At 49.3% G+C, this 26900-nt stretch overlaps 2 protein-coding genes and 1 long non-coding RNA gene across 3 annotated transcripts; 2 read left to right on the top strand and 1 right to left on the bottom strand.

Moving 5' to 3' along the window:
- Positions 1 to 9: 9 nt before the first annotated feature.
- tgfb3 (transforming growth factor, beta 3) lies at positions 10 to 11702 on the bottom strand. Its single transcript, XM_062470014.1, has 7 exons — positions 10921 to 11702; positions 5539 to 5702; positions 3923 to 4052; positions 3667 to 3774; positions 2352 to 2520; positions 1282 to 1435; positions 10 to 1070 (listed from the first exon to the last, which is right to left on the bottom strand). Exons 1-7 carry the CDS (start codon positions 11264 to 11266, stop codon positions 912 to 914), a joined length of 1230 nt encoding a protein of 409 aa, XP_062325998.1. The 5' UTR covers positions 11267 to 11702; the 3' UTR covers positions 10 to 911.
- On the top strand, positions 3414 to 9367 carry LOC134027005 (uncharacterized). The gene is made up of 3 exons (XR_009931404.1): positions 3414 to 6313; positions 7726 to 7810; positions 8062 to 9367. It is a non-coding gene; the product is annotated as an uncharacterized LOC134027005 (long non-coding RNA).
- Positions 11703 to 12300: 598 nt separating the features above from the next.
- Positions 12301 to 26629, top strand: LOC134026970 (intraflagellar transport protein 43 homolog A). Its single transcript, XM_062470060.1, has 9 exons — positions 12301 to 12440; positions 12812 to 12907; positions 16247 to 16317; positions 19838 to 19873; positions 20843 to 20889; positions 24655 to 24727; positions 25781 to 25856; positions 26146 to 26208; positions 26462 to 26629. Exons 1-9 carry the CDS (start codon positions 12396 to 12398, stop codon positions 26570 to 26572), a joined length of 618 nt encoding a protein of 205 aa, XP_062326044.1. The 5' UTR covers positions 12301 to 12395; the 3' UTR covers positions 26573 to 26629.
- The last annotated feature ends 271 nt before the right edge of the window (positions 26630 to 26900 follow it).

Consider the following 26900-nt stretch of genomic DNA (forward strand, 5'->3'; position numbering starts at 1 on the left):
CAAAGACCATTTTTAATTAAAAAAGAAACGTGATTTAAGAGTAATAGCAACAAAAACATTTACAGTTTTGTGATCTAGTGAAGTGTTCACTTTGTGACATACATCATCATGTATAACAGAAAAGTCTTCCTCATTTAAGATGATCCCTAATAATCCCTAAAACATGACTCTGTTGCATTACAGAGGTAAACATGAAAATACGATTTTGAATAAAGTTGTTTTCCAGCATTTTGTATTTTTTTTCCTAAGATATTCTGTATCCAGTCCAGCATGAGTCCTAGATGAACAGGGGAACTGAACGCAGCGCTAGAATCCAGCAGGGACGAGTCTGTCTGCTGTGCGCTGAGGACTATGCCCTCCAGTCAACATGATGGCTTGCTTTACAAAACACAGGTGTGTGTACCCACAGCGACGCATGCTTGAGTCCAGACCACCTTATCAGTCAGGCTCTGTTCTACTGCAGCCGCCTTCTGTCCTGGAGGAAGCAGTGGTCATGGTGAGTAGGAGGTCAGTTGTTTTCCTCAGGTCAAAGGTTGTCTTTGAATGCCTGTGGCAAAGATGTATAAGCAGTTCAAAATGCTGAATTATAAAACAACTATGAGGAAAATTGTGAGGTAAAAAAAAAATTTTTTTTCAGGCCACTACAAAGTTCTGATGGCTTTGAGGTCGCAGATTAGGGGAGTGGTGTTGGAAAAGGTCACATGACCATACAGCCAGGGATTGTGGGTAAAGTAGTGGGCTGCGTCTCCCTGCAGGGCTAAGGACTGAGGCGGGGGTAGGGGGGTGGATAGGTGTGAGGGCGGATAGAGGCACCCGTTGAGGGGGCTGCTTGCCACCCCGCCCCCCCTGCCACCCCCCCTCCCCCCCCTGTGCTGGGCCTCCGCCAGCTCCTGGCTCCGGGGCCTCGGGCCCTAGCTGCACTTGCAGGACTTGACGATCATGTTGGAGAGCTGCTCCACCTTGGGGGTGCGGCCCACGTAGTAGAGGATGGTGAGGGGCTCCAGGTCCTGGGGCACGCAGCAGGGAGAGGCAGACGCCTCGGGGTTCAGGGTGTTATACAGGCTCAGCAGCTACGGGGGGGGAGAGGGGGGAGAGGGGGGAGAGGGGGGAGAGGGGGGAGAGGGGGGAGACAGGAGTTAAACCAAACACAACAACATACTGGCTCCCCCCTCCCCTGCTCTCGTTCTGCTGTGTGACGAGGGAGGCTGTCAAGTTGTACAACAACGACAAAACGAATCGCCACAGAAAAGGGGTTTATACGTTTCAGGGAAAACAACTCACCGAGCTGTGTGTGGTGTCGGCGCTGCGCAGGTAGGGACAGGGCCCGGAGCAGAAGTTGGCGTAGTATCCCTTTGGCTCGTGGATCCACCTCCAACCCAGGTGCTGGCGGAAGTCAATGTAGAGGGAACGCACACAGCAGTTCTCTTCATAGTTACTGCAGCGGGAGAGAGAGAGAGAAGGTGAGAGAGAGAGGAGAGAGAGGGAGGTGAGAGCAAGTGAGAGAGAGAGAGGAGAGAGAGGGAGGTGAGAGGGAGAGAGAGAGAGGGAGGTGAGAGGAAGTGAGAGAGAGAGGGAGGAAAAAGAGGCAATGACATCTATCCTGAGCATGAGAAAGCCCTTCTAGAGACTGGAGTCTATTTCCCTACATCTGATCCGCCTGAGAGAGAAGAGATTCAGAAATTCCACTGGAAGGTGTGTCCTTATTTTCCCTCTTGGAGTCAGCCCAGGTGTCTGGGTGCCGAGACCTGAGGGCCTCAGGCTGACAGGGAGTCCTGGGCTGTGAGGACGCCGTGCCACGAGGAGGAGGAGATCAGGAAGAGGAGGAGGAGGAGGAGAGCAGGAAGAGGAGGAGGAAGAGGAGATCAGGAAGAGGAGGAGGAGATCAGGAAGAGGAGGAGATCAGGAAGAGGAGGAGGAGGAGGAGAGCAGGAAGAGGAGGAGGAGATCAGGAAGAGGAGGAGGAGATCAGGAAGAGGAGGAGGAGATCAGGAAGAGGAGGAGGAGGAGAGCAGGAAGAGGAGGAGGAGAGCAGGGAGAGGAGGAGGAAGAGGAGATCAGGAAGAGGAGGAAGAGGAGGAGGAGAGCAGGAGGAGAGCTCCCTGCCTCCCCGCTCCACACAGATCTCAGCTTGTATCAGGTTGCTAATGCCTCTGCCATGCTTCCCTTTCTGATTAACAAGCGTATTTTCCATGCTTAACACACTCGTGCAAAACTAGAGAAGCGATACTGCAGTTTGTGAGATCTCACTCGATCTGTTGTGTCCTTTGGGTTTTTAAACTGGGGGGTGAGAAACAATCCCCCGTGCGCTCCGAGTCTGTGTCGACGGCTGAAGAGAAGAGAGGTTTCCTTACGAGAAGCAGTAGTTGGTGTCGAGCGCCCGCTTGCGCCTGCGGGAGGTGTGGGTGTCCAGCCTGTGGGGAGGCAGCATCATCAGGATGAGGTGGGGGTACAGCTGCTCCTTCTGCTTCTTCAGGCGGCTCATGTCCAGGCGGATCGGATCCTCGTAGTCTCCGTCCACGCCTGCAGGAGGACACAGGAGGTGTTAAAGGTACGTCTGAACCTTTCTGAAGGTCCTACAGTACGCTACGGCATAGCACATAAAGCCCAACTGATCGAGGGTAGGAGAGAAGTAGGTTAGTCTTACTATCGGCCAGACTGACAGACTTCTCAACGGAGAGTTTCCCAGCGCTGTGGCCACTATCTCTCCAGTCTGAGAGCTCCAGGCCTCTCCTGCCTCGCAACCTCCCCCTGTTCATCATCCCCCAGCTCCAGTCACTCATCCCCTCCTTTAGCCAGTCTCTCACCCCCTCACTCACTCATCCCCTCCTTCAGCCAGTCTCTCACCCCCTCACTCACTCATCCCCTCCTTCAACCAGTTTCTCACCCTCTCACTCACTCACCCCCTCCTTCAGCCAGTCTCTCATCCCCTCACTCACTCATCCCCTCCTTCAGCCAGTCTCTCATCCCCTCACTCACTCATCCCCTCCTTCAGCCAGTCTCTCATCCCCTCACTCACTCACCCCCTCCTTCAGCCAGTCTGTCACCCTCTCACTCACTCATCCCCTCCTTCAGCCAGTCTCTCATCCCTTTCTTCCTCCTCCCCCCGGGCCAGCGTCTGTTCAGCCAATCTGCCCCTGATAGCTAAAGCAGTGGGGTTCCCAGGAGAGACGCCGCCGGTGGATCTGGACGCCAAGCGTCTGAGCGCCGTGGCAGCACAGGAGGGGGGGGGGGGGAGCCAGGCAGGACCAGGGGATGAGGGGCCTCCATGTTAAGTGAGATACCAGACCAATTGTGTTCCCATGGTCTGTATCTCTCTCTGTCTCTCTCCCTGTCTCTCTCTCTCCCTCACTCTGTCTCCCTCTCCCTGTCTCCCTGTGTCTCTCTCCCTCTCTCCTTCTCAGAAAGGAAAACCATTAACTTCAATGAAAAAAGCATCAAATAAGTATGAGCTCTAGAGGCACATGTTCACTGGATAAGACTTCAGAGGGGCCTTCCAGTCTGGCCCTCATAAGAAAGGAGAGAAGGGCTGTGATGAGCTTCGGAAAATTCTACAAGACGGAACCGTGCAGTAGATGGCTGGTTTCTGGTGACAGGGAAAAAAGCCTGGCGGTTCAGAAGAAGAAGAGGAAGAAGAGGAAGAAAGCAGATCTTCCTGTTTGGTCTCACCTTTGAACTTGACCTCCAGCACCTCGTTGATGTTGTCGAGGATGTCTCCGTTGGGACTGAAGGTGTGGCAGGGGCAGTGCACGCTCACTTCCAGACCCCGGTTGGTGTCTGAGGAGGAAAAAAAGCACACGGATCAGAAGAGGAGAGAGAATTTTTTGAGGCTATTTTCCCTTTAATCCAGATGAACTTTCCAACACCCATTGGCTCATGTTTTGATGAGCACCATATGGTGACAGAAGGAGGGCTGGTGTCTTACCCCGGTACATGAGCCACTCTCTGACCGTCTCTGTGACGTCGAAGGAGATCCACTCAGGTGTTCCTTTGGTCAGGACGTTCTTGCCTCCGATGTAGCGCTGCTTGGCGATGGGGTTGTCTGGTTTGAGAATCTGCCAGGAAGAGGTGAAAGAGTGACCCAGCTGCACAACCTAGTTCTCCTGTTTATTCTTTGTCTCCCTTACACACATACACACATACACATCCAGACATGCACACACACTCACACACACACACACACCAGACAGCTATCCAGCCAGCGGCGTCTGAGACAGACTCTCTGGGATGCCCTGGGCCAAATGTCTTCTCATGGAAAAAGTGACTCCCTGTGTTGATATCCCCATTCTGCATGTGAATGCCTGTGTGGTGCCCTTCTGCTGCTGAGAGCCTGGCTGTCTCTCACAACAGCACCTCAGACTTCCACTGAACCTGGCTGTCTCTCACAACAGCACCTCAGACTTCCACTGAACCTGGCTGTCTCTCACAACAGCACCTCAGACTTCCACTGGGGAGCTAAAGGCTGGGGCTTCCACCTGCCACACAAGTCAGGAGAGGAGCTGGGTGTGTCACCAGCGTGCTTCTGACCTGCTCACTCTAAACAGCTCGTATTTACAGGACCTGTGGACCAACAGACAGAAGAGCTCAGAGCAGCTGGACTGAGGAGACTAGTTTTGGCGGGGGGGAGATCCGCATTCTCTTACAACAGCACCTAACATTTCTGTGAACAAAGAGTCTAATCTGTTAGGAGAGGCCAGTGTAGCAGGGGGGCCCAGTGGCCGGGCCCGCAGCAGAGCTGGATAACCAGGTTCCTGAACATTGTCAGCATCTAATCTGGCTTCCTGTGGGAACGGGGGACCCCCGCCAACGCCAGCCTCTGCCAATCAGCTCCCAGCTCATGTGTGGGGGCGAGCAGCCTCGTTCACTCCCCCGGCCGCTCAGCCGGCCTCTATCTCCTCCAGAGGCTCCTGGAAACAATCTGGGGTCCTGACAGTCTGCGCCCAGCCCAGGCCAGAGCCCGCCTCCCAGGCAGAGTGCAGCCCAGACACGCTCGTCTCCCTGGCAGGAAATGTTGGAACCTGATCACTGCTCCCAGCGTCTCACGGGAGACTCACAAGGAAAGTGAGCAGAAATCCATCCCCGCCACCCCACACAAACACATCTCACCAACATACACACGCCACGGAAGAACACACAGCACCACACAAACACATCTCACCAACACACACGCCACGGAAGAACACACAGCACCACACGAACACGCAAACACAGGTGCAAGTGTTTCAATCCCTTGAAGAAAAGGCAGACGGACAGTTTCTGTGTGATTGACAGCTGTGAAAGGAGAGACTGGTAATCTAGACCTTCTCTGAAACGGCTGTAGCGTGGTCTTAAATTTGTATAAATGGACTTATGTAGAATCCATTTGGCTCCAGGCACATGGAATAATGATCAGCACTTTTGGAGTTTGGGGGCCCTGATATAAATGTTTTCACTTTTTCCTTGTAGACTTATAGACCCATGAGGGTCAGAGGGCCACTGGACCAGAGCCCCCCCAGCCTCCCACGCCTTCGGCGGGAAAGGACGGCTGGTCGGATCACACACCTGGTACAGCTCAATCCTCTGCTCGTTCCTCTGGGCTCTGGGGTTTGGAACACGCAGGGCGCGGAACTCCGCACGGAACAGGTTGGTGGAGTTCTTCTCCATGGCGGAGACATTGAAGCGGAACACCTTGGAGGTGAGGCTCTTAGGACAGTAAGGCAGGTCATCTGTAGGGGACAATAAAAGAGGTTATCTGTGGGGCAGGAAAGATTTCGGGGAAATGAAGAAGGTGACTGTGCACACAGGAGGACTATGACGTGACGCGTCATATATCTCTGTGTGATCTTGGTGGAGTTAACCTTTGTCCTATATTTTACCCCCAATTCATAGCTGTCCTCTCCTCATCCAATCATGGTGTGCTGGGTTTTCTACAGCGCGATCTTGGCTGTTGTGATTCTCAACATACCCTGACGCTGTAGTATATCTTATGTAACGTTTGGACCTACCGAGACCCTTGATTGAAAAACAAACTTCTCTTAACCGTTTCTACCCAGTCAGAGTGAGCCCAGCGAGGCCCGTGCACCATCTGTTTGTGCTTTGTACGGTCCGAGTTAGCAACAAGTTGAAGTCATGAAATGAAAACCAAATGTCCCATGTGCTGGGGGAACAGGCTGGATGGAGGCAGAACCCTCCTCCCTCCAGCTCTGCTGTGGAGCTCAACAGGTGCTGCGAGGGCCAGGACGGGAGCCAAGCCTGGACGCACGTGGCCAGGGTGGGAACATGTGCAGGCGCGGACCGGAACTGAACCATACCTGAACCAGAGGGCTGATATCCTCCGGTATGTTGAGGGGTTGGTGGGTTCGGGATGATTAGGGATGTTTGCGTGGCGTATCGTGGTAACTAGGGGTCTTAGTGATTGATAGGTTTTATCAAACCATCAGAGTGATAGTAAAAAAATAAAATACAACAAAAAAAATCTAAAATGTCATGTAACACAAAATCGAGATTTTGTGTTACATGCGTGTGTCCTCAGTCTAGTTGTGTGGTGCTGTGTGTAGCATGGTGTGTAGCATGGTGTGTAGCCTGGTGTGTAGCCTGGTGTGTAGCCTGGTGTGTAGCATGGTGTGTAGCATGGTGTGTAGCCTGGTGTGTAGCATGGTGTGTAGCATGGTGTGTAGCCTGGTGTGTAGCATGGTGTGTAGCATGGTGTGTAGCCTGGTGTGTAGCATGGTGTGTAGCATGGTGTGTAGCCTGGTGTGTAGCATGGTGTGTAGCATGGTGTGTAGCATGGTGTGTAGCATGGTGTGTAGCATGGTGTGTAGCATGGTGTGTAGCATGGTGTGTAGCCTGGTGTGTAGCATGGTGTGTAGCATGGTGTGTAGCATGGTGTGTAGCATGGTGTGCCTGGGTCATGATACTGAGCCACACACAACACAGTCCCGGCAGCGTTCGGAAAGCCTTCCTGTTGGAAAGCTCACTAGGACCAGGGCTTCTCTTTTTTCAAGCCTAATACCATTGAATCGTTTATTATTTTAACAGGCAGAGCGCATGCAGCGTTGAGCAAAACAAGCACAGTGTTTTATAAGCCAAGTGGAAACACTCAGTTACAGCCAAGCCCTCGCTAATTTATCACCCCAAGCTTAAGCTTTATTAGCGACCCTGTGATTGGCTGGTGGTTGACAAGGGCAACGCACCTAGAATATTATGGATCGGTTTTCAGAACGGAAACCGAAGGGAAAGATGTTATTACTGTAGTAGCTCGTTCATGTGTCGCTGGTCAACTCTGTTTGACCTATAACCCCATTTCACAGTGCCTGAGTCTGAATCAAATATTTCCACCAACATTTGTTAACCCTCCCCTCCCCTATTTATAGGTGACCTTCCCAGTGTTCATCCCAAGCCAAATAGCCGTCCACTGTTTCCACACGACCGACACAGTCTAGTAGTTCTGTGCTCCCCAGCTGCCCTCCCATCCTCCTCCTCTGCCTGCCCCCTCTTTGTCCCTTTGCAGAAGGTGGAAAGCCCCACTTTGAGAGGAGATTTGAAATTCTAATCAAGTCTTTGGTTTCCTTTTTGGATGACCTCATTTTCCCCATTGCAATGGTTTTAGGTGGATTTCACATGAGGCTTATTTTTGCCAAGGGTCTGAAGGTAATTTGTTCCATGGCTGTGAGTGCGGAGGATTGCTGGTATAATTAGAGTGAATACACTGGGTGATTCATTGCCCTTCCTCCATTATCCGATGTGTAGCTCGGGGCCAAGGTGAGGATTCTGACATCAGCAGGAGCGTGACATCGCTGGCCGCAGGCCCCTTCACACAATACTGCAGCCTCAGGTAACACTGGAGACTTCTGCATCCAAAAGGGTTTATGCAGCAATTACTGGTGTTTTAGGAAATTCATTAACCTACTTAAGCCTGCTTTACTTTTATTATCCTTGTTATTATTTGATTTCTGCCTGAACAAATGCATGCTGTGCCTCTCTGGTCTCATAAGCCTATCTAGTAGTGCCATTTGAAATGTACTTCTGTCCTAGAATCATTCAATAAAATGATCCATTTCTCGGTACGTTCTCATATTTACACAGTGACTCGTTCTTCTGGTATGTCTCTGGCTGATACGGCAGGAACAGGAGGTGGGGGATCTCCTGCGAGCCTGGCCAGGAAGGCCTAAGGACAGACTTTGAATAGCTCTGCTCTAAAGCTTCTCATAAAGCGTCCACCCAGACATCTCTCCCCCCTCCCCAGCCCTCGGCTTCCTGTGTCTGGGATGCCCCTCCATGGACCCGGCGCTTCTCCCTGGCAGCTGACATCACACAGAAGCTCTGTCTAAACGCTCCCAGAGAGCAGCCCCTGCCCTGTGGCCTGGGGGCTGGCCGTGATGTCAGTCTCTCCACAGCTATGCGGAGGTAAACAAAGGAAATAGAAAGCGTGGAGAGGCAGGTGCTGTGCAGCTGCTGAGGAGGTCTGGTCCTGGTTTACCGGAGAGAAATGGCACAAGCGAAGCAGGAACGGCTATTCCAGAAGTATTTAAATCATCAGGAAAGATGTTGGGATTCAAAAGTACACTTTGTCTGTTTGTGATGTTTTCACAGGTAATGATGGAAGTAGTGTCTCCTTCAGAAGTCAGAAGCTTGTAAATGTTACTCCCCACTTAGGGTAGGCAACAAATTATTCTTCAGAACGGTTGGTGAAGGTTTAAGAATGTACTTCGGTAGACTGACAGCAGAGCAAGTCGTTTCTCCACATCGTCAGTGGTCCTGAGAAGATCCCAGCACATGTAAGCTCTCTGTGGCTGACTGCTGTGGATGAGATAATCTGATGGAGTTCACTGCTGAAGCAAGACAGCTTTTTTCCACTTGATCAAGGATGAAGAGGGAAAAATGGCCAGGGCACGGCAGAGGCTGTCTTTTAGAACCGGCCAGAGGACTCTCTATGACATCACTTTTCTACTATTCAATATATCAGAAACAGTGCTGTCCTCAGCTCCAGTCCACATCAATGACTACCTTATGCCAGAGCAAGACCACTCACAGTAAGACTCTTCCACAGACTGAATTTGCATCAGTTGCAACTAAATTATGAGAACCAAAAGGTGGTTTCCTTTAAGGGGTCATTGTGGTTCAGTGGCTGTCTTTGGACAACCTTACTACAGCAGCGGTGACGTGAGTAATAGGATTCTCTGTGAATGACGAGCAGGCTTTGTGTTTAGTACACCTGGGTTTGTACAGACTGATACTGTCTAAACTAGCCCTGTATGACTCTGTTGACTGGTTGGTCACTGGCGATACAATCAACATTCTGAGTGCACTTTATTAAAACCATTTATATTATTCAGATTGGAGAGACTACTTTAGTTAAATTGGGGAAAAAGTGACAAATGTGAGAATAATCCAAAGGAAATGGACATCAAAACTACTGAATTAGCTAAATGTACTACACCATATATTATTTGTCATGCTTCTAGTTATATAATGAATTACATAATATTTGGATTAGGGGGGTAATCTGCCATTCTGTGTTAAATCAGACTACACCGTTTTTATAAAGAGCAGTATTAATAAATATGATACCTTTTTATTATTATTATTATAATTAATCTAAAATTGGAATAGAAAATGTGTGAGGATAATGGAATGTGCATCATCCTGCTCAAATGATTGAGTGTCAATAACGTGACGTGTAAGGGAGCGGTGCAGGCCAGGCCGGGGTTATGCTCTCTTCTTAGACTCCTGTTTGTTTTGGGAGTTTGCTACTTCGGACCAAAGATAAACCAAGATGGCTGAATAAGTGTCAGATGCATTTTGGGAGAGCCATAAAATTTGATTTGATACAGAGGCTTGGTGCTATTGCCAAAGGAGGATCTGTTCCCTGTCACAGTACAGCATGAACCACCTGTTGATTGGACAGTAGTACAGTATGGTGATGCACTCATCTGGCCTCTAATGAGTGAATGGGCAGGTGTCCAATTACTACTTAGAGTTTCCCTTCTCTGGAGAATGACTGAGAACCAGTAAACTTGTCACTCTGATTACTGGAACAATCCATCGATGGCAGTTTATACATTAAATGCCAATAAGGATTAACACGGCTGTTAAACCAGTCCATTCTGCATATGCAAAGCTGTATCTTGACATTGTTTTACATTTTTAAAACATTTAACAATAATGGCTAATGGGTTAGGGCATAGGCCTATAGGGTTGTTTTTTGACACGCCATTATGGATGAATAGACGCGTAGCCCATTCGTTATGGAGTTGTCCCAGATTGAATAATTGGCGCACGTCTGCTATAGTCCAATAGACGGAATGAATGCCTGGAAAAATGTTCCTTAGGAATGTCTCAGACTATTGGGAGTTCCCATGACTTTAGTGTGAGGTATGAAGGAGGAATGGTGTTCATTGCTTGTGCCCTTCGCCATTGCGCGCGCTCTTCGGGTCAGAGACGCGACCAATGCGTTAACTGCGCTTGGCTATAGCCTATAGACCCTGTCACGTGTTTTAAGAGGTCGTCATTTTACGATTAATCAACATTTTATTTACAGTCTTGAAAGAAGTGTATCTCTTTTTAAGGTTTAATACGTTACTAAATGATAAGGGGGCATTGGCATTTGAGTGGAGTTTTCTCGTCCATGACTCCACTGGAATGTCATCGCTTTCTTTCTAACGTCAGACGCGTTTAGCAAATTAAGTTGCCCCTTTCTTTACCATTTCCAACTTAGTAATACATTACCATTTACTAATGTAATAGTTATGTATTCAATTGCTGACTTTCATTGTAGTAATGGAATTTCAACAGCCCTGCACTGATTGGGAAACAACGGAAGGTTGCCCACATATAGGCTTATATTAATATTCTGCACTGGTGTGCTCAATCCACAATTTATTCTCCGTAGTCCGAAGAAATATCGTATCATAGACATCGGCAGGCCAAAAAAATGCTACTTACTGTTTTCCGAAGGGCCATTGATCATGTTGAACTTGTAAATCTCTTTGGCGTAGTACTCGGTTTCTGTGTTATCCTGTCCACAGCTTTGCTGTCGGTCTCTGCCCAACTCCTCAATCAGTTCCTTCGTGCTGTTGTACAAGGCCAGCACCTGAAATGGTACCTGATTTGGACCCACCGTTTGTGGCGGACTTGTCAGTCTTAGTTTGCTGAGAATCTGTCCTCGGATCGCCTCTACTCTCTTTTTCTTGATGTGGTCTATGTCCACAGTGGTGCATGTGGACAGTGACAACGTCATAGTCACACAGTTCCAAAGGAGGAAAAACAGAAGCGCTTTGCCAAGATGCATATTGCTCTTTGCCCGTGCTTACTGGATAAGCTTCTGAAATTCAATAACGTTTTAACTAAATTCCAGGTTAAACGTAGCGCTTACAGTATTTATTTGCTTTCAAGTGGTCAGGGAGTCCTTTTCTCTGATGAATCCCATGTTGTCAATTTATTGTCATCTGGGTAAAATTCGGATTTGCATTCCAGGAATAATCCATATCATTCCTAAAAGTATCAACGTATTTAACTCTTCATCAAACCGTTTTTTTATGTCTTCCTTCAAATTGCCACACCCTTTACATCTTCCGTTTTCCTTCTTCATCAGTTTACGGGTTCTCGATCATAGCATGATTCACAAGCTTTTTCTTTCATCAACCTCCGCTGGTGTAAAAGCACTGCATCCTTGTCAAGTCCTTCCAACTGCCCCTCTAAGTCTCGAGCCTACTCAACAGGCGCTACGAGCTCGCGCTGATATTTTATACTCACTGTGACGTTGTCGAAGGAGGGACGGTAGTATAGCAGCTAATCATCATTGCAGGTCTATTTGTTGAGAGCTCATTTCACTATGTCCATCTCTTATTTTGAAGAGTCAAACCATGAATTATTATTATTTTTTGTTTAAGTATAGGCTATTTACTTTGCTTAAGATAGGCCTAAACTTAGTATGTGTATATATAGAAGAGCGATGGGTATGTCAGATTATAAACCTTGGTAGGAGCACGGCTGTGTTTGAAAGTGAAAGCCCACCCCCTAGTGGATATAAGTAGCTGTTGCTTGTGACAAAAACAACAGAGTAGATGAGGCCACTACCTCGGAATCCCACTGTAGATCGGGGGCGATCTTTTTCAAATCATTCTCAAGTTTCCAGGAATATTGCTAGGACCTAGAGAAGCCGTTGGGCTGGTTGGCGAAGGAGCTTGTTCAATACACACAAAACAAACAAACACAAAACGTGTGTATTAAACAAGTGTTTTTTTGTGTGTATTTGTGTCTCCAGCTCAAATGTCATCCTTAGGTAAGTAGTTATCCTAATGCTGACAGTGTAAAGCTGGGGTACCCAAATTTATGGCGCATGCTCCTCTCCTCCGTTATCACTGTCGCCACGGCAACGGTTGCTGTGTGACGCTTAGTTTGATCTCCAGGAAGAAAAAATGGACGACAGTCTTCAACTCGGAGAGAGTGGAGCTGTTAAGAATGTGGGTGTTTTTGTAACTAGTTAGCAACTATTAGTGTAGACGTTAAGTGCATATATAAGCGCATGCCTTTCTGTTCATTATCGTGTTAATGTTAATTTTGGTGGAATATTTTAAATGCCCAAAGCATAACGTAGGCTAGCTGGCTCTGTCTTGTTAACAGCCAGAGCTACTGTAGCTGGCTAGTTTGGTTCAGATACTCTAGCTATTAGCTATTGTTAGTTAGATACTATTTGTAAGCAAATGAAGCCATGTCAAAATGCCGTTGAATAACGTTTGCTAACTATTTAACTGAAACACGTTGAGTTACCTATTGCATTGAGCTACATTAGCTTGTTAGCCAGCCATGCTAGCTGTGCCTGCTCCCTCCTCAGGTTGCTAAGACGGGTCGCAGAGCTCGACTGACGGCAGAGCAACCTTCATCTGACGAGGCTCGTCATGCCAGGAAGTCTTCCTCATCCACGGGGGAGGTGAGGATGCCTATTTCCGGTTCTGACTGTCGATCACAATGTCCTCGTTCTGATAGTAAAGCTGACACTGCACTTTATGTGTTGTGTTAATTCCTTATGCATGAACCAAGGAAGAAGAGGAGGTATGCGTCTTGCATGTGTTGCATGGACTAGCATGTGCATGGCTTGGCAGTGTGGAAAGACAATAAGGGACGCAACTTTATACCATTTGCATTCAGGCAATTCATTTTGGGTGGAATAGACAGTTTATGTTTGTACTTGTTAATGTATTCATCAATTACGGTTATTTGCTAAAGTGAGGCCATAATGTGGTCTGGTCTGAGTCATCTATCAGGAATTTGGAAAACCAGAAATGCAGCTGCCTGACCTTTGGTCCGAGATTCTGACAACCCCGATTTGCCCCTTATTTGGTACAGAATTCATTAAGCTAATACAGTAACATAAATTGAGTTTAGTGTTCTTACACAATAAATAGGCGATTTTATGGTAATTCAATCGCTTAGGTCTACATGGTGGTATAAAGTTCTTAGGCCGCATTTGACCCTATTAAGCGTTTCTCTGTTTTATGTCATGTCACAGCTCTGTAGTTGTAGTTAATTAAGAAACGTGTCTTAATAGGGTGTAAGATGTGGTGCACACATTCATGAGGTTACTCCACACAGGACTAGACTGCTTCACCATACTTATAGACAGCAGTTTAGACGCTAGTCTTCTGTTGTTCTGTGTCGATTCATGTGTATTCATACCTCTCCATTATCTCCCATAGGTCAGACTTACAGGAAATGAACACATGTATAAATGCCTTCAAAGTCAAATTGGAGATGACATTTAACAAAGTCAGCCACATTGCTACCAAGCATTGGCATGCATGGCATTGTGAATCTCTACTACTGTATGTCTCCAGAAGGGAAACTGTAAGCCAGCCAGCATTACCTAACCAAGAATTCCAGCAATCTCTGTGCTGTAATCATCCCAAATTAGGCCAACTTCCCCTAATGCAGCATCATGACCTCCTTGACCCCTTGTTCACATGAAATGCATTTCTCAAGGATGACATGCGACTGGTTCGGTTTATTTTCAGACTCAATCGTTTATCAGCCCTGACCTGCTCGTCCTAAACATACCCAACTGATTGGTCACATTCCCCACATGGTTTAAAAATAAATTTAAAAAACTGACTGAAAGTATTCTATAGTTTGAATGTGACAGAGCCAGTGGCATGTGGGCACAACTTGTAGCCCTACACAGTCATATAATCATGAATGGGGAAATGGTGGCATAGGGGACAAATGATTATGGATGTTTTACCATCCGTATGTTGATCATATTTGGTCATACTTGGTTTTCTTGATGATGCAGGTGTTAACTATAAACCCCATTTTACCTTTTTTGGAATTTGCATCATTGAACAAGTTTGGACATTGGTCTGTAGAGAACCTCTCATGTTTCATGTAAGATGGTATTTATCTTTCTTATGTCCGGTGAGCGAATGTTAGAGAGCCTTAAATGAGGTTTCACAATAACACACTGGAAGACAATAATTTACTCAGTAATTGTGTGGTATCGATATGTAGTCACGATTGCTATTTAGTTAGTCTCCTTTCATATAATTTGAATAATATTTTTTAATAATTACATGAAATGACATGCTCAGCTTAGTAGGAGTGCAGCTTCGGCTAGCCCCCACTCTCTCTCTCTGCCAGCCCCCACTCTCTCTCTCTGCTAGCCCCCACTCTCTCTCTGCTAGCCCCCACTCTCTCTCTGCTAGCCCCCACTCTCTCTCTCTCTGCTAGCCCCCACTCTCTCTCTGCTAGCCCCCACTCTCTCTCTGCTAGCCCCCACTCTCTCTCTCTCTGCTAGCCCCCACTCTCTCTCTCTGCTAGCCCCCACTCTCTCTCTCTCTCTCTCTCTCTCTGCTAGCCCCCACTCTCTCTCTGCTAGCCCCCACTCTCTCTGCTAGCCCCCACTCTCTCTGCTAGCCCCCACTCTCTCTCTCTGCCAGCCCCCACTCTCTCTCTCTGCTAGCCCCCACTCTCTCTGCTAGCCCCCACTCTCTCTCTGCTAGCCCCCACTCTCTCTCTGCTAGCCCCAACTCTCTCTCTCTGCTAGCCCCCACTCTCTCTCTCTCTGCTAGCCCCCACTCTCTCTCTGCTAGCCCCCACTCTCTCTCTGCTAGCCCCCACTCTCTCTCTCTCTGCTAGCCCCCACTCTCTCTCTCTGCTAGCCCCCACTCTCTCTCTCTCTCTCTCTCTGCTAGCCCCCACTCTCTCTCTGCTAGCCCCCACTCTCTCTCTCTGCTAGCCCCCACTCTCTCTGCTAGCCCCCACTCTCTCTCTGCTAGCCCCCACTCTCTCTCTCTGCTAGCCCCCACTCTCTCTCTGCTAGCCCCCTCTCTCTCTCTGCTAGCCCCCACTCTCTCTCTCTGCTAGCCCCCACTCTCTCTCTGCTAGCCCCCACTCTGTCTCTGCTCTTTGGCTTGCCCCCACTCTCTCTGCTCTATTCACAAAGACATTCAGGTTTATAAATGGGCTTCCTAAAGGAACCAGCCGTGAAACATGATTTCCTCTTTCTTCCTGGAAAAAGATTATTGCTGGGCCGATTGTCCTTTACAGACCCAATTTGGTAATGAGAATATTTCCTAAGTTATTTTTTTTTTTCTATATTCATTTGTCTACTGCCCGGCCTAGCTTGTGTGCCCTGAGGAATTCCTTCAGTTAAGAACTGGTTTCAGGGCTGCAGTCTCAGGACCACGTTCCAAACTCAATAGACTATTTTCAGTACTATTTTCAGAATCAAAGAATGAGAGGGAGAGGGTTTTTTTTCCTGTGAATCTATTTTGGGTCAGCCCTGCAGCCCTTGGCAAGGCTCTGTGTGGCAGTTCCCACACTCCTCTTTACATCCAAGCTCTGCGATTTGGAAGTATTCACAACCATAATAAACAATGCTAGGGTTTGTATGTAGACCGTCTTACAATGTGCGTGCCATTCCATAGTATCTTAAGTGAGAGACTCTCAGCTGTCAGCATAGTGAAACAGTGTGAGGTACAGCAGTAAGATTATGTAGTCTACACCAAACAGAAAATAATAAAAGATTTACCATTCCTCATCTAGTCTGATCTTGTTGAAAACATTCTCGTTCCTGGAGAATTTTGGCCCAGTAGCACCCTAAATACAGTGTCCAGTTTGTAGTGGGCACAATATGCGTTCCCACTCTTTACATTTGATTTAGTTCTTGTAGATTTACTTCGTCCATGGGAAGTGCTGGGAAGCAGGAATGAACCGTTTCAGATAAGGAGATGGACTGTCAGTTGTTTGTCGCTAATGATATCTCTCACGTCAGGGACCCCCTCCGAAGCCGGCCCGTAGGCAGAGCGGCTGGGCCGAGGAGACTTCTGGGCCGGGCTCTGCAAAGTGAGTAACTACCCTCATCCATCCACCCACTCCACACCAGCCTCCACCGGTTCACTCTACCACACAGCGGCCTCTCAAACACACACATGGTTAGGTTGGGAGCAATGTTCTTTTATTATTAATGGTCTCTCATACTGTCGAATGAGACTATTTATCAATGCATATTTTGCCGTTTGGGCTGTGAATCAACAAGGTTACGGAGAGCTTGTCTGAGCCCGAAGCTGCCTATTCATCTTCATCTGGGAGGGAGGTGGTAATTGACGTGGGTAATGCTTCAGCCACAGGAGGGCACTGTTAGTCAGCGAGCCACTTCATCACCAGGGTTAGAGACGCTTAATCACCTCTTACCACAGCTGTCTCGCTGCGTAAAGACAAACACAGCGGTGACGGGACATTTGGAAATACACAAGAAGAGAATTCTCGCCGCGGTAATACAAAGCCGTACAAAAGCCTTCAAACGGCCGTAATGGATGAACAGTTGCTGTGTCCGTGTGTCTGCGTAGACTGAGAGCCCAGGCTAATCAGACTGCCGAGCTTCGTCTTCACTCCATCCACCGCTGGCTCTCCCCGTCTGGTCTCTGAGGAGAGGAGAGAGCCCTGGAGATGCAGAAAGCCGTACATCGAAAGCCAACTGGCTGAGTCAAATGGGTTTATTTGCGTGTTTTTCTGGGCCGTTAGTGCAAGTCAAGAGAACAGCAAACTCCATATATCTTCTTTCCCCCTCGGAAGGTCAGGGTGTCACTTCCTCTTGAGTCCTGCTCTGGCAGAGCCTGGAATCCACAAGCTGTTAAGGATTTCTCACGTTCATTGATCCTCTGTGAAACAAAGTAAGTAATAGTCCCCCCTGGAACAGACAAGGACTTTCCTTTCAATGTCACCTCTCGTGCTCAATCACTGCTGCCCTCCTCCCTCTAATCCCAGCGCAGAAATCCCAGGATTCGTCGATCTATCACTCCTAATTGACACTAAATGATCTGTCAGTTTATTGATGAACCTTTGAAGCCGGGTTGTCACAATATATTTTATCCCTAACAACTTTTTCCAGACAGTTTTACCATGTCTATCGTTTTGCTTTACATGAGTCTTAATCAAGGGGCCTGTAATGTGTCTTAAGTGTCCCCGCCCCTCGCTTCTCCCCCAGACAGGACACAGTCCAAGGGCAGCGAGGTGGCCTCCCTGCCCTGCTGCCTCTTCCTGCCCTGCTGCCTCTTCCTGCCCTGCTGCCTCTCCCTGCCCTGCTGCCTCTTCCTGCCCTGCTGCCTCTCCCTGCCCTGCTGCCTCTTCCTGCCCTGCTGCCTCTCCCTGCCCTGCTGCCTCTCCCTGCCCCGCTGCCTCTCCCTGCCCTGCTGCCTCTTCCTGCCCTGCTGCCTCTCCCTGCCCTGCTGCCTCTCCCTGCCCCGCTGCCTCTCCCTGCCCTGCTGCCTCTCCCTGCCCTGCTGCCTCTCCCTGCCCTGCTGCCTCTCCCTGCCCTGCTGCCTCTCCCTGCCCTGCTGCCTCTCCATGCCCTGCTGCTTCTTTCTGCCCCGCTGCCTCTCCCTGCCCCGCTGCCTCTCCCTGCCATGCTGCCTCTCCCTGCCCTGCTGCCTCTCCCTGCCCTGCTGCCTCTCCCTGCCCCGCTGCCTCTCCCTGCCCTGCTGCCTCTCCCTGCCCTGCTGCCTCTCCCTGCCCTGCTGCCTCTCCATGCCCTGCTGCTTCTTTCTGCCCCGCTGCCTCTGGAGGACTGGCCACGCTGGCAGCCTCCAGAGGCTGCTGTGGTTTCAGCCAGGGATATCTTAAAAAGACGGATGAAAAGATGTCAATGTCTAGCCTGTGTTGGGTCTGTTTCTGTACTAGTGTAGCCTGTGTTGGGTCTGTGATAGAGGCTGTATTGGGGCTGTGCTAGTGTAGCCAGTGTTGGGTCTGTGATAGAGGCTGTATTGGGGCTGTGCTAGTGTAGCCAGTGTTGGGTCTGTGCTAGTGTAGCCTGTGTTGGGGCTGTGCTAGTGTAGCCTGTGTTGGGGCTGTGCTAGTGTAGCCTGTGTTGGGGCTGTGCTCGAGGCTGTGTTGGGGCTGTGCTAGTGTAGCCTGTGTTGGGGCTGTGCTAGTATAGCCTGTGTTGGGGCTGTGCTAGTGTAGCCAGTGTTGGGGCTGTGCTCGAGGCTGTGTTGGGGCTGTGCTAGTGTAGCCTGTGTTGGGGCTGTGCTAGTATAGCCTGTGTTGGGGCTGTGCTAGTGTAGCCAGTGTTGGGGCTGTGCTAGTGTAGCCTGTGTTGGGGCTGTGCTAGTGTAGCCTGTGTTGGGGCTGTGCTAGTGTAGCCTGTGTTGGGGCTGTGCTAGTGTAGCCTGTGTTGGGGCTGTGCTAGTGTAGCCAGTGTTGGGGCTGTGCTAGTGTAGCCAGTGTTGGGTCTGTGCTAGTGTAGCCTGTGTTGGGGCTGTGCTAGTGTAGCCTGTGTTGGGGCTGGCTCTTCCTGTGCTTGTCCCTTCTGTGTGGGTTTGGTCTCCCTTGAGAACAATGTAGACTACTGACTGTATAAATAGATTGTTCATAATGAATGAATTGTTAATTAGAAACCAATTATTGCCACAATGGTGGTGACTGGGTAGATGTTAGAGAGATAAATAGCAGTAGGTGGTGGTGCTATCTTCCTGCTCCAGGCTAGACCTCAAAGCCAGCAGGGCCGGCTAGAGCCTGGAGGGCATGTTTACTCTGCCTTCCTCCAGAGAGGCTGCCTGCCAGGCCCGCCCAGCGCATGCCTCTCTGCACGGCTCCCTGGAGACCCTCCCAGGCCCTCTCTCGGTCCTTTGGCCCTTGGGAGTTTTACTCTGTCATGTGTCACGTGATAGGCAGCCCTTTTAAAGATCAGTTGATTTACAGTGTCACGGTTTAAGCTTCGGTTGTTTTGATTCATATTTTTTGGTACATGAGTTGTTCCTCCTAAAATCTGTGTTCAGTTTGGAGTGAATGTTTTGTCTCAGGAGCCACTAGGGGGCACTACTCCACCAGGAGTACCAGAACGAGAAACAAGCTTTCCTAGAAAACTAGAAGTCTCAGAAACACGCCAACGTAAAGTTACTCTGTGAAGTTACACTGTAAAACAACCCTGACATCCTCTCAACACCTAAATGTTTATTGTAATATTTTTGTGTGTGGTTACTTATTTGGCTTTGTGTAATATTGGCTGGGGCTGTGCTTTCTTAGAGAGGGGTATTAGGCTGCTGTAAAAATAAGGCTGAAAATACAGTGTTTGAGGTGAGAATGTGTGAAAAGGCAGTGATGTGGTGTTGGGTGTGGGGCGGTGTCAGTAGACTGGAGTCTGGAAATAGCCTTCTGGTCCAGCAGGAGATGAATCAGGGACATGCCTCAATATCAGACACACAGAGAACCAGCTGCACTGACTTTCACAGGATTAGTTTCTTATGCCACAAATGTCTCATATTCCTTCAAATGCCTGTATTTTCATTCTTTTTTTTCTTCATTTGTAAACACAGATGTTATGTGTTTTTAGTCACAGTCTCTTACAATGTCATTTCTTTGTGTTTAGGTCTGGAAGAAGACCTGCGCTGGATGATGTGGAAGAGTAAGTTCACACAGTCCCTCCATCTATTCCAAATCACTTCCTCCCGTCGATGATTGAATTAAGTCACAATTTAATGTTTTCAAATTGGGCCAATTTAAATGTTTGTTTCTTCCCGTTGCCCTGAAGCAGAAATGGTTGTACTGTTAGATTGTCCTTGGTTGCAACTAATCCTTGCCTTCCAAGAACAATCACTTGACATGATTAAAAGCAGTCGTGACTAAGCTGTCATCACTCTGACGCTTTCAGGGAGCCAAGCTGGGCTGGTACTATTGCTCCTTGCCTGTCCTGCCCTTTGTGTCGTAGCAGCCTGAAATAGGCAGCCATGATGGACACAGTGTGTGTGTGAGTGTGTGTGTGTGAGTGTGTGTGTGTGTGTGTGTGTGTGTGTGTGTGTGTGTGTGTGTGTGTGTGTGTGTGTGTGTGTGTGTGTGTGTGTGTGTGTGAGTGAGTGTGAGTATGTGTGTGTGTGTGTGTGTGTGTTTCACTCATCATGCTTGCACCCAGTACTGCATTGACAGTGAGACACAGGCTTTGAGAGAAAACACTGTCTGCACTGCAGAATAGTCCCTTGATCTATGCTCTCCTCACCACAAGCCTGTCTGCGTCTCAGTTATATACTGCTCCCCGCTCTCGCCCTGTTGTTTTTCTTAATCATCCTTAGAGGTGCTGTTGTTGAGGGAGCTCAACCATAGGGCTGTCAGTCTGCTCGCACAGACGGGGCGGGCAGTGGCGCTGGTGATGCAGAGGGTTTTGGCAGGGCTCAATGTGTTCCCACTCAGGAGCAGATAGAGCAAGCCTGTTATCAGCCCAATCTGCAGCCTAGAAGGAGGGGAAAAAAACAAAAAACAGGCCCATCATCAAAGCAAAAGATCCCAGTCCAAGTCTGGCTCTCAGTGATGACCTCACTGCCGACCGGCTGCCTTTGAAAGCTTTCAATAATTCATCCTCTCGCACTTCCTGTTTCTACAGCCGCCGCCTGCGACCGCAAACCCCCCAGGGCTCGGATGATGAAGGAGGTGAGAGCAGCCTTGTATCCCAGCCCCACGTCTCTCCAGGTGGGCAGAGAGGAGCCCTCCAGTCCCTCCCCGACACATTCATCCACTGGAAACAGAGCAGATAAGCAGGCACTCAGATCCTCGCTTTCTCCTGACACTTCTAACATATTTCTTCTGGGTTCATTTGAGGAATCTCCTCTTTTCCTCTGTGTTTGGCCACCCAGCGAGAAACCCATAACTAAGCATAGCCACCCGCTGCTACAGATGGAAGTGACGGGTGAATATGTTCATTTGATAAGGTTACAGCTGTCGCCGTGGGGACGGTTGGTGATTTTCTACACTCACTCAAGTCCATAACAACCTCAAGTATTCAGTAAATACTTTCTCTCATTCATTGGCTTGAGCGTGGGAGGGTTTAAGTGGCTCCCGCCCAGAGCGACGCTTGCTACTCACTCACACAAACACTTACACACACTCACACACTCACACACACACACACTTACACGCACACACGTTCACACACACACACGTGCCGGTGGTGGGTCAGGTGCTGCGGAGGGCTGATCCAAGGGGAACACCAGCGCTCTGACGGGGTCACCTCAGGGCCCAGCGCTTCGCATCACAAACAATGTCAGCTAGGCACTGCCTTGGATAATTGTTCTATTTTTCTGAGCTAAGTAACAGGGGAAATAAGGGTGAAATTGCCTCTGCAAAGAAAGGAGTGCTGAGCCTCTGTTAGCGTACACAGTTTTCCCCACATTGTTTAAAGAGTTACCACTCATACCAATGGCATTGTGTAAGGGCATTTTTATATATATATATGTTTATACACATAGCGTGGACATGCCAGAATGACCTCAACCCACCTGTAAATGTACATTTAATAAAACACTTCCAATTATATTCCCCCTTTAGCACATACTTTGGACGGGATTGTTTTGTAACTGTCACTGTGTAGAACATGTTTACAGAAACAAATGTTGAACCGCACACAGGCGTGATTTGTTCCCACACAGACGCATGCTCGCACGCCCCGTCAGGGAGGGCAGGCGCAGGGACAGCCGGCGGTTCTGCTCTCCCAGTAAAAGCTTCTGGAGAGATAATCAGTGTGAGGAAGGAGACGCCCCAGGCAGGGGCACGGGAAATTACAGTGCTGAGGGTTAGTGAGATCTTGATCGTGTCCCCTACCCCTATTCCTTATGTCCACTGGCTAGAGAGAGAGGGGGGGGGAGGGGGGAGAGTCCTCCTAGCAGCCACCTCCACAGTCCCCTGCTCGTCACATGACCCGCCACCACAAACGCACTCGTCTGTTTCACGTCTCTCTCTCTCCCGACGCTGATCTGCTGATCGTCCGGTAAGCCTGTCATAGTCAGGCCTACAGTAGGTAATCTTTCCCCTGCCCCCCTGCCTCCCTGCCCCCCTGCCTCCCTGCCCCCCTGCCCCCCTGCCTCCCTGCCCCCCTGCCCCCCTGCTGAGATCAGAGCCCCCCCCAGTAGGAGCGCTGTCTCTTACCGCTGCCGGCCGGTTTGTCTACCTGCCCGGGGTATGTCCACATCTTCAGCAAATGATCCCCTTTTGATATTTACATGCGTGGGTGAGGAACGCACCCACACCGGTGTGATGGGGATACGCCCGGCCCGGCCGCCGGCTGACTAAGCAGCTCGACAGCCTCCCAGGCCAGGGAGGAGGAGGAGGAGGAGGTGTGGAGGGGAGAGGCGAGGCACCAGGCGAGCTGGGGCCAGACAGCTCCTTCTGATGGAGTTGCCCTTTCCGTCAGGAAAACAGCAGCTTGTTTGCAGCTGTTGTTAATCCCCCCCCTTGACCTCCGGTAATAGGTTGAATTTAAAGCTCATTTAAAAACGTTGTTCCTTTTCTCACTTAATAATAGAGTTTGCATACAGAGAACTCGCCGCACTCTGCTTCACATGGAATAGTGTTGATAGTGCGTTATTGGTGGAGATGGGGTAGGTGGTGCTGCTGGTGGGGCCAGCACAGGAAGCTATTTGCAAAGAGCTGGACGGTGAGGCTTTTTGATGTCATTGCGCTAAGACCATTACATTTGATTGGGGGTCCAGGGGGGACAGATTCTGCTGAACGCGGTGCTTTGTAAATGAGAGGACACAGTGTCACGAGGCCTCATGAATATGAAATACCCGCGCCTGCATTTATTTGGAAATCAGAAACACAGATGAATCTTGTCAGCGGCTAAACGAGTGTGGCATTTTTAATTTTGTTTAATTAAAATAGAGAAAGGAATAAGTTATCATCGGAGGAACTGTGTTATCTGTGGAGGAAGTTTATGGAATTCCTCCTCTGCATTGGATTCCCTGCAACTAAAGAATGTTTCAGATCCCTCGACCAGTCTGTTCTCAAAACAGTAAAACAAATTATTTTTAATTTAATTGTTTTTGTACTAATTTTTTCACACCAGACTGCTTCCTCAAGTTAAAAATAAAAATAAAAACACCGGGCAGGCCATGCCTAAAAAGGCAATAAAACATAAAATCCCATTTTTTATTATAGTGCATATTAGGAGAGCAGTATTTTAGGAGGGAATCATGCCCTGGTCGCAGGCTGTCTTGGTGTCAGAAGCCTCCTGCCGTCTCCTCAACTCTATACAGCTCTGCTATTGACTTTCCCCTGCGGGCGAAGCTCTGTGTTAAGAGATTACTGCCCAGCCTCTTGCCCCTGGCCGTCTCTGCAGGCGCCGGGTGCTCACTGTCACCACGTCGGCCTGGGAGCGGAAGCAGCTACAGGCCTCCATCACCTCAATCCTGTTTTATAGCAACGACAAAAGACACCTGGATATGGGAGGATTTTTCAAAGGGCACCTGGGATCTTCTTTTCTGTTATGCTGGGTGTTCATGCTAACGGGAAAATTCCTGCTCCTGTTAGAATGTACTGTAATGTCCCTGCATAACTGTGATTTTGAGAACAGATACAAAACGGGATTTGGAAATAAAAGCATCCATTATTTTAAATACGCTTGTTAAAGATTAAAATCTAAACTCCAACCACTTCTTCTAATTCAATATTTTGCCCCACCTCCCTCCCTCCCTCTCTCTCCACCTCCCTCCCTCTCTCTCCACCTCCCTCCCTCTCTGCCCACCTCCCCTCTCCCAACACAAGTCCATCTGAGATGTGCTGTGAAAGTTCCCCCGTCCTTCTTGGGAAGCGAGCCATCCTCTGTCCTGTTGCGTTTTGCCAATTAAAGCGGGTTCCCACTGTTAGAGCAGCGTGCTGGCTGCTCTGCCCTGCCATGCCACACCGTGACCTCCGACCCTACACAGATGGGCCCGCGAGCACACACTCCCGCTCGTGGCTGGCCGCCGCCCCGGTCGGAGTGGCAGAGTGGACATGGAGGTCGGCTCGCCGGCCACCCAGGTTCCTGGGGGCGGGCGGTGCTGACAGGGCCCAAATGCTGGGGTAGCAGGGGGCGCTTTCCGGGGAGCCCCTGGCCAGAGCCTCTCTCACAGCGGGAAGGGCTGCAAACTTGCCTGCTGAATATTCATGGCCGCCTGGCTATTGTGACAGGGCAGCTCTTAGGAGGATGTAGGGAGAGGGAGGGAGGGAGGGAGGAAGAGGGGGGGGAAGTATCAAATGCCAATTCCTGCTTCCAGACACACACACACACTGAGAAACCATACAAGGCAGACTTTGAAATTATAAATTCTGTGATCAAAGTTCACAGATTGTACTGTAATTGTGATTAAAGATGTATATTTATATTAAAGGTAACACATGTTATATGCCATTTTAAAATTACACATTGTTTTGTTTTTCTAGATATTCCTGTGATTCCAGACCTTGATGAAGTTCAGGAGGAAGACCTCACCATGCAGGTGGCCGCCCCTCCCAGGTACTCCCCAACAGGGACACCTTGAAACTTGCTTTGTGGCAGCTTCTGGAGCACACATATCTAATCTTTAATGAAATCAACTGTTTTCCTGGTCTTGGTCATCCTCTACTATGTCCACTTCAGACAGTCTGACAGTCCTCAGACAAAACATGTTTAACTTCTCACCAGTCAGGCTCATGCTTCATGTGATATGGACCTGACAAGGTTTCATAGCGGAGAAAATTGCTGATATTGCGGAACCCGGCTGCTTGTGTTTGAACCCAGCCTCAGACCCCTTGACCCCTGACCTCTGACCTCAGAGGGGAAGCAGCGCAGCCTCCCTCCCTGACCGTCTCCTCACTCGGCGCTGGCAGGATCTCTGCGTATCGGCCCGTTACGGAGGAATAACAGAACAGTGTGATTTATGCTGCTCGGTTAGCGGGGCCCTCGCTAACGGGGGCCCTTTGATTTACAGGGCAGTGAGAGACACGCAGACATGTGTCCGCTATGTAGCAAGGCTGTGACAGCAGCAGAGGTTATTAGACTGGGGCCCGCTCTCTGTGCGAGATAATATCCACATTGAACTCATTGCAGGGGCAATGTAGCGTGTAATGTGCAGTAAGTAGGACTGGCATGCACTACTAGGCTCTGGCCACTCTCTCAGCCCCTCTCTTAATTCTTACCCCAGATAAGCAGCTGGGTTTCAATTTGAGGCAGTTACTTCCTGGCGCTCATCTCCTGATCTCGCTCTGGTCTCCTGTGAAGTCTAGGAGTCCCTGTGGGCACCAGACCAAACTTCTGACAAGCTAGTTAGCCTCCATCACTTTTCCGATGTGCTTAAAGGGCTGTTAGATTTTCTTGAGCTTCTGGTTTCACCGCACACCGCACACCATGACAGGAGACTACCCTCTGTGATTACATCTTTCATAGTGCAGAGACGAACCTGGGTCCGGTCAAGGCTGCGTGGGGCCAGTTCTGTCTGAGTGAAGTGTCCTGCGCTGCTTCTGTTCACGGTGTGTTGAGGATGTTGTGTTTACTGTTTTACCTCGGCACGGTTGGGTGTGTTTCTTGTAGCATCCAGGTGAACCGGGTGATGACCTACAGAGATCTGGACAATGACCTCATGAAGTACTCCGCCTTCCAGACACTGGTAAGACAACCAAGACAAGAGCTACAGTTTAGATAGTCGAGTTCAGTGGTTAGAGCACTTAAAAGCAGATCAAGAAGCTGCAGGTTCACATCCCTCCCCTTTACTGTACATCGCTTTGGATAAAAGCATTGGTTAAATGAACGGATTACATTATTATTATTATTAGACGGTGCTGTATACTGCTTTCTAGTCTTGTCCTTCAAGGCCTCCTTCAAGATCAGAGCCCTCTGGTGAGAGAGCCAGGGTTTGTGCAAGCTAAGCTTCGTTTTCCTCCTTGCCTTGTGCCCAGGACGGGGAGATTGACTTGAAGCTCCTCACCAAGGTTTTAGCTCCGGAGCAGGAGGTGAGAGAGGTGAGTGTGTTTTTTGTAAATATAGCCTCGGCATTCCCAGAGAGGCCCTGTCCAGCTGTTTCTGGAGCACCAGGGGAGGTCGACACTCGGTCTCCCAGGTAATCAAGATTTATGATGTGTACATTAACTCTGCTCTGCTCTCCTTCTCTCATCCCCCCTGTTCTGCTCTTCGCTTCTGTCTCCTCCATCTTCTTGCTTGTCCTCTCTCTCTCCCTCTCTCCCTCCCCGTGTCTCCCTTCCTCTCTCCCCTCAGGAGGACGTGGGTTGGGACTGGGATCATCTGTTTACTGAAGTGTCCTCAGAGCTGCTGACGGAATGGGATCAAGGAGAGAAGGAGGACCAGAGCCCACTGCCTGTAGCATGAGGGGGAGCAGGGCCGGGCTGGGGCAGGGTGGTCTGGGCTGGGCTGGGGCAGGGTGGTCTGGGCTGGGCAGGGCCGGGCTGGGGCAGGGTGGTCTGGGCTGGGGCAGGGTGATCTGGGCTGGGGCAGGGTGGTCTGGGCTGGGCTTGGCTGGGCTGAAATACCGCCCTTGGGGAAAGGTTTATGGCCATGTCCAAAAAAGGCAAAAGAAGCTGCATTTCATCTGTCTCACTTCCAACTGTTTTCATATTCCAAATTATATATTTTTGTAATTAATAAACTACAACAAATGCATATGGTTTCAATCTTAATTTACTTGGACAGTTATTAA

The sequence above is a fragment of the Osmerus eperlanus genome, chromosome 9 (assembly GCF_963692335.1).
Source record: "Osmerus eperlanus chromosome 9, fOsmEpe2.1, whole genome shotgun sequence".
In the NCBI taxonomy this organism is placed as follows: Eukaryota; Metazoa; Chordata; class Actinopteri; order Osmeriformes; family Osmeridae; genus Osmerus; species Osmerus eperlanus.

What these genes read in the sequence shown, in the direction of transcription:
- LOC134026970 (XM_062470060.1), top strand. Translation starts at nt 12,396, where the DNA reads ATGGACGACAGTCTTCAACTCGGAGAGAGTGGAGCTGTTAAGAAT. An exon ending in CTTCCTCATCCACGGGGGAG is followed by an intron (nt 12,908 to 16,246) that starts GTGAGGATGCCT and finishes CTCTCACGTCAG; the next exon opens with GGACCCCCTCCGAAGCCGGC. An exon ending in GGGCTCGGATGATGAAGGAG is followed by an intron (nt 20,890 to 24,654) that starts GTGAGAGCAGCC and finishes TTGTTTTTCTAG; the next exon opens with ATATTCCTGTGATTCCAGAC.
- tgfb3 (XM_062470014.1), bottom strand. Translation starts at nt 11,266, where the DNA reads ATGCATCTTGGCAAAGCGCTTCTGTTTTTCCTCCTTTGGAACTGTGTG. An exon ending in CAATGGCCCTTCGGAAAACA is followed by an intron (nt 5,703 to 10,920) that starts GTAAGTAGCATT and finishes TGTCCCCTACAG; the next exon opens with ATGACCTGCCTTACTGTCCT. An exon ending in GCTGGAGGTCAAGTTCAAAG is followed by an intron (nt 2,521 to 3,666) that starts GTGAGACCAAAC and finishes GTCCTCCTGCAG; the next exon opens with GCGTGGACGGAGACTACGAG.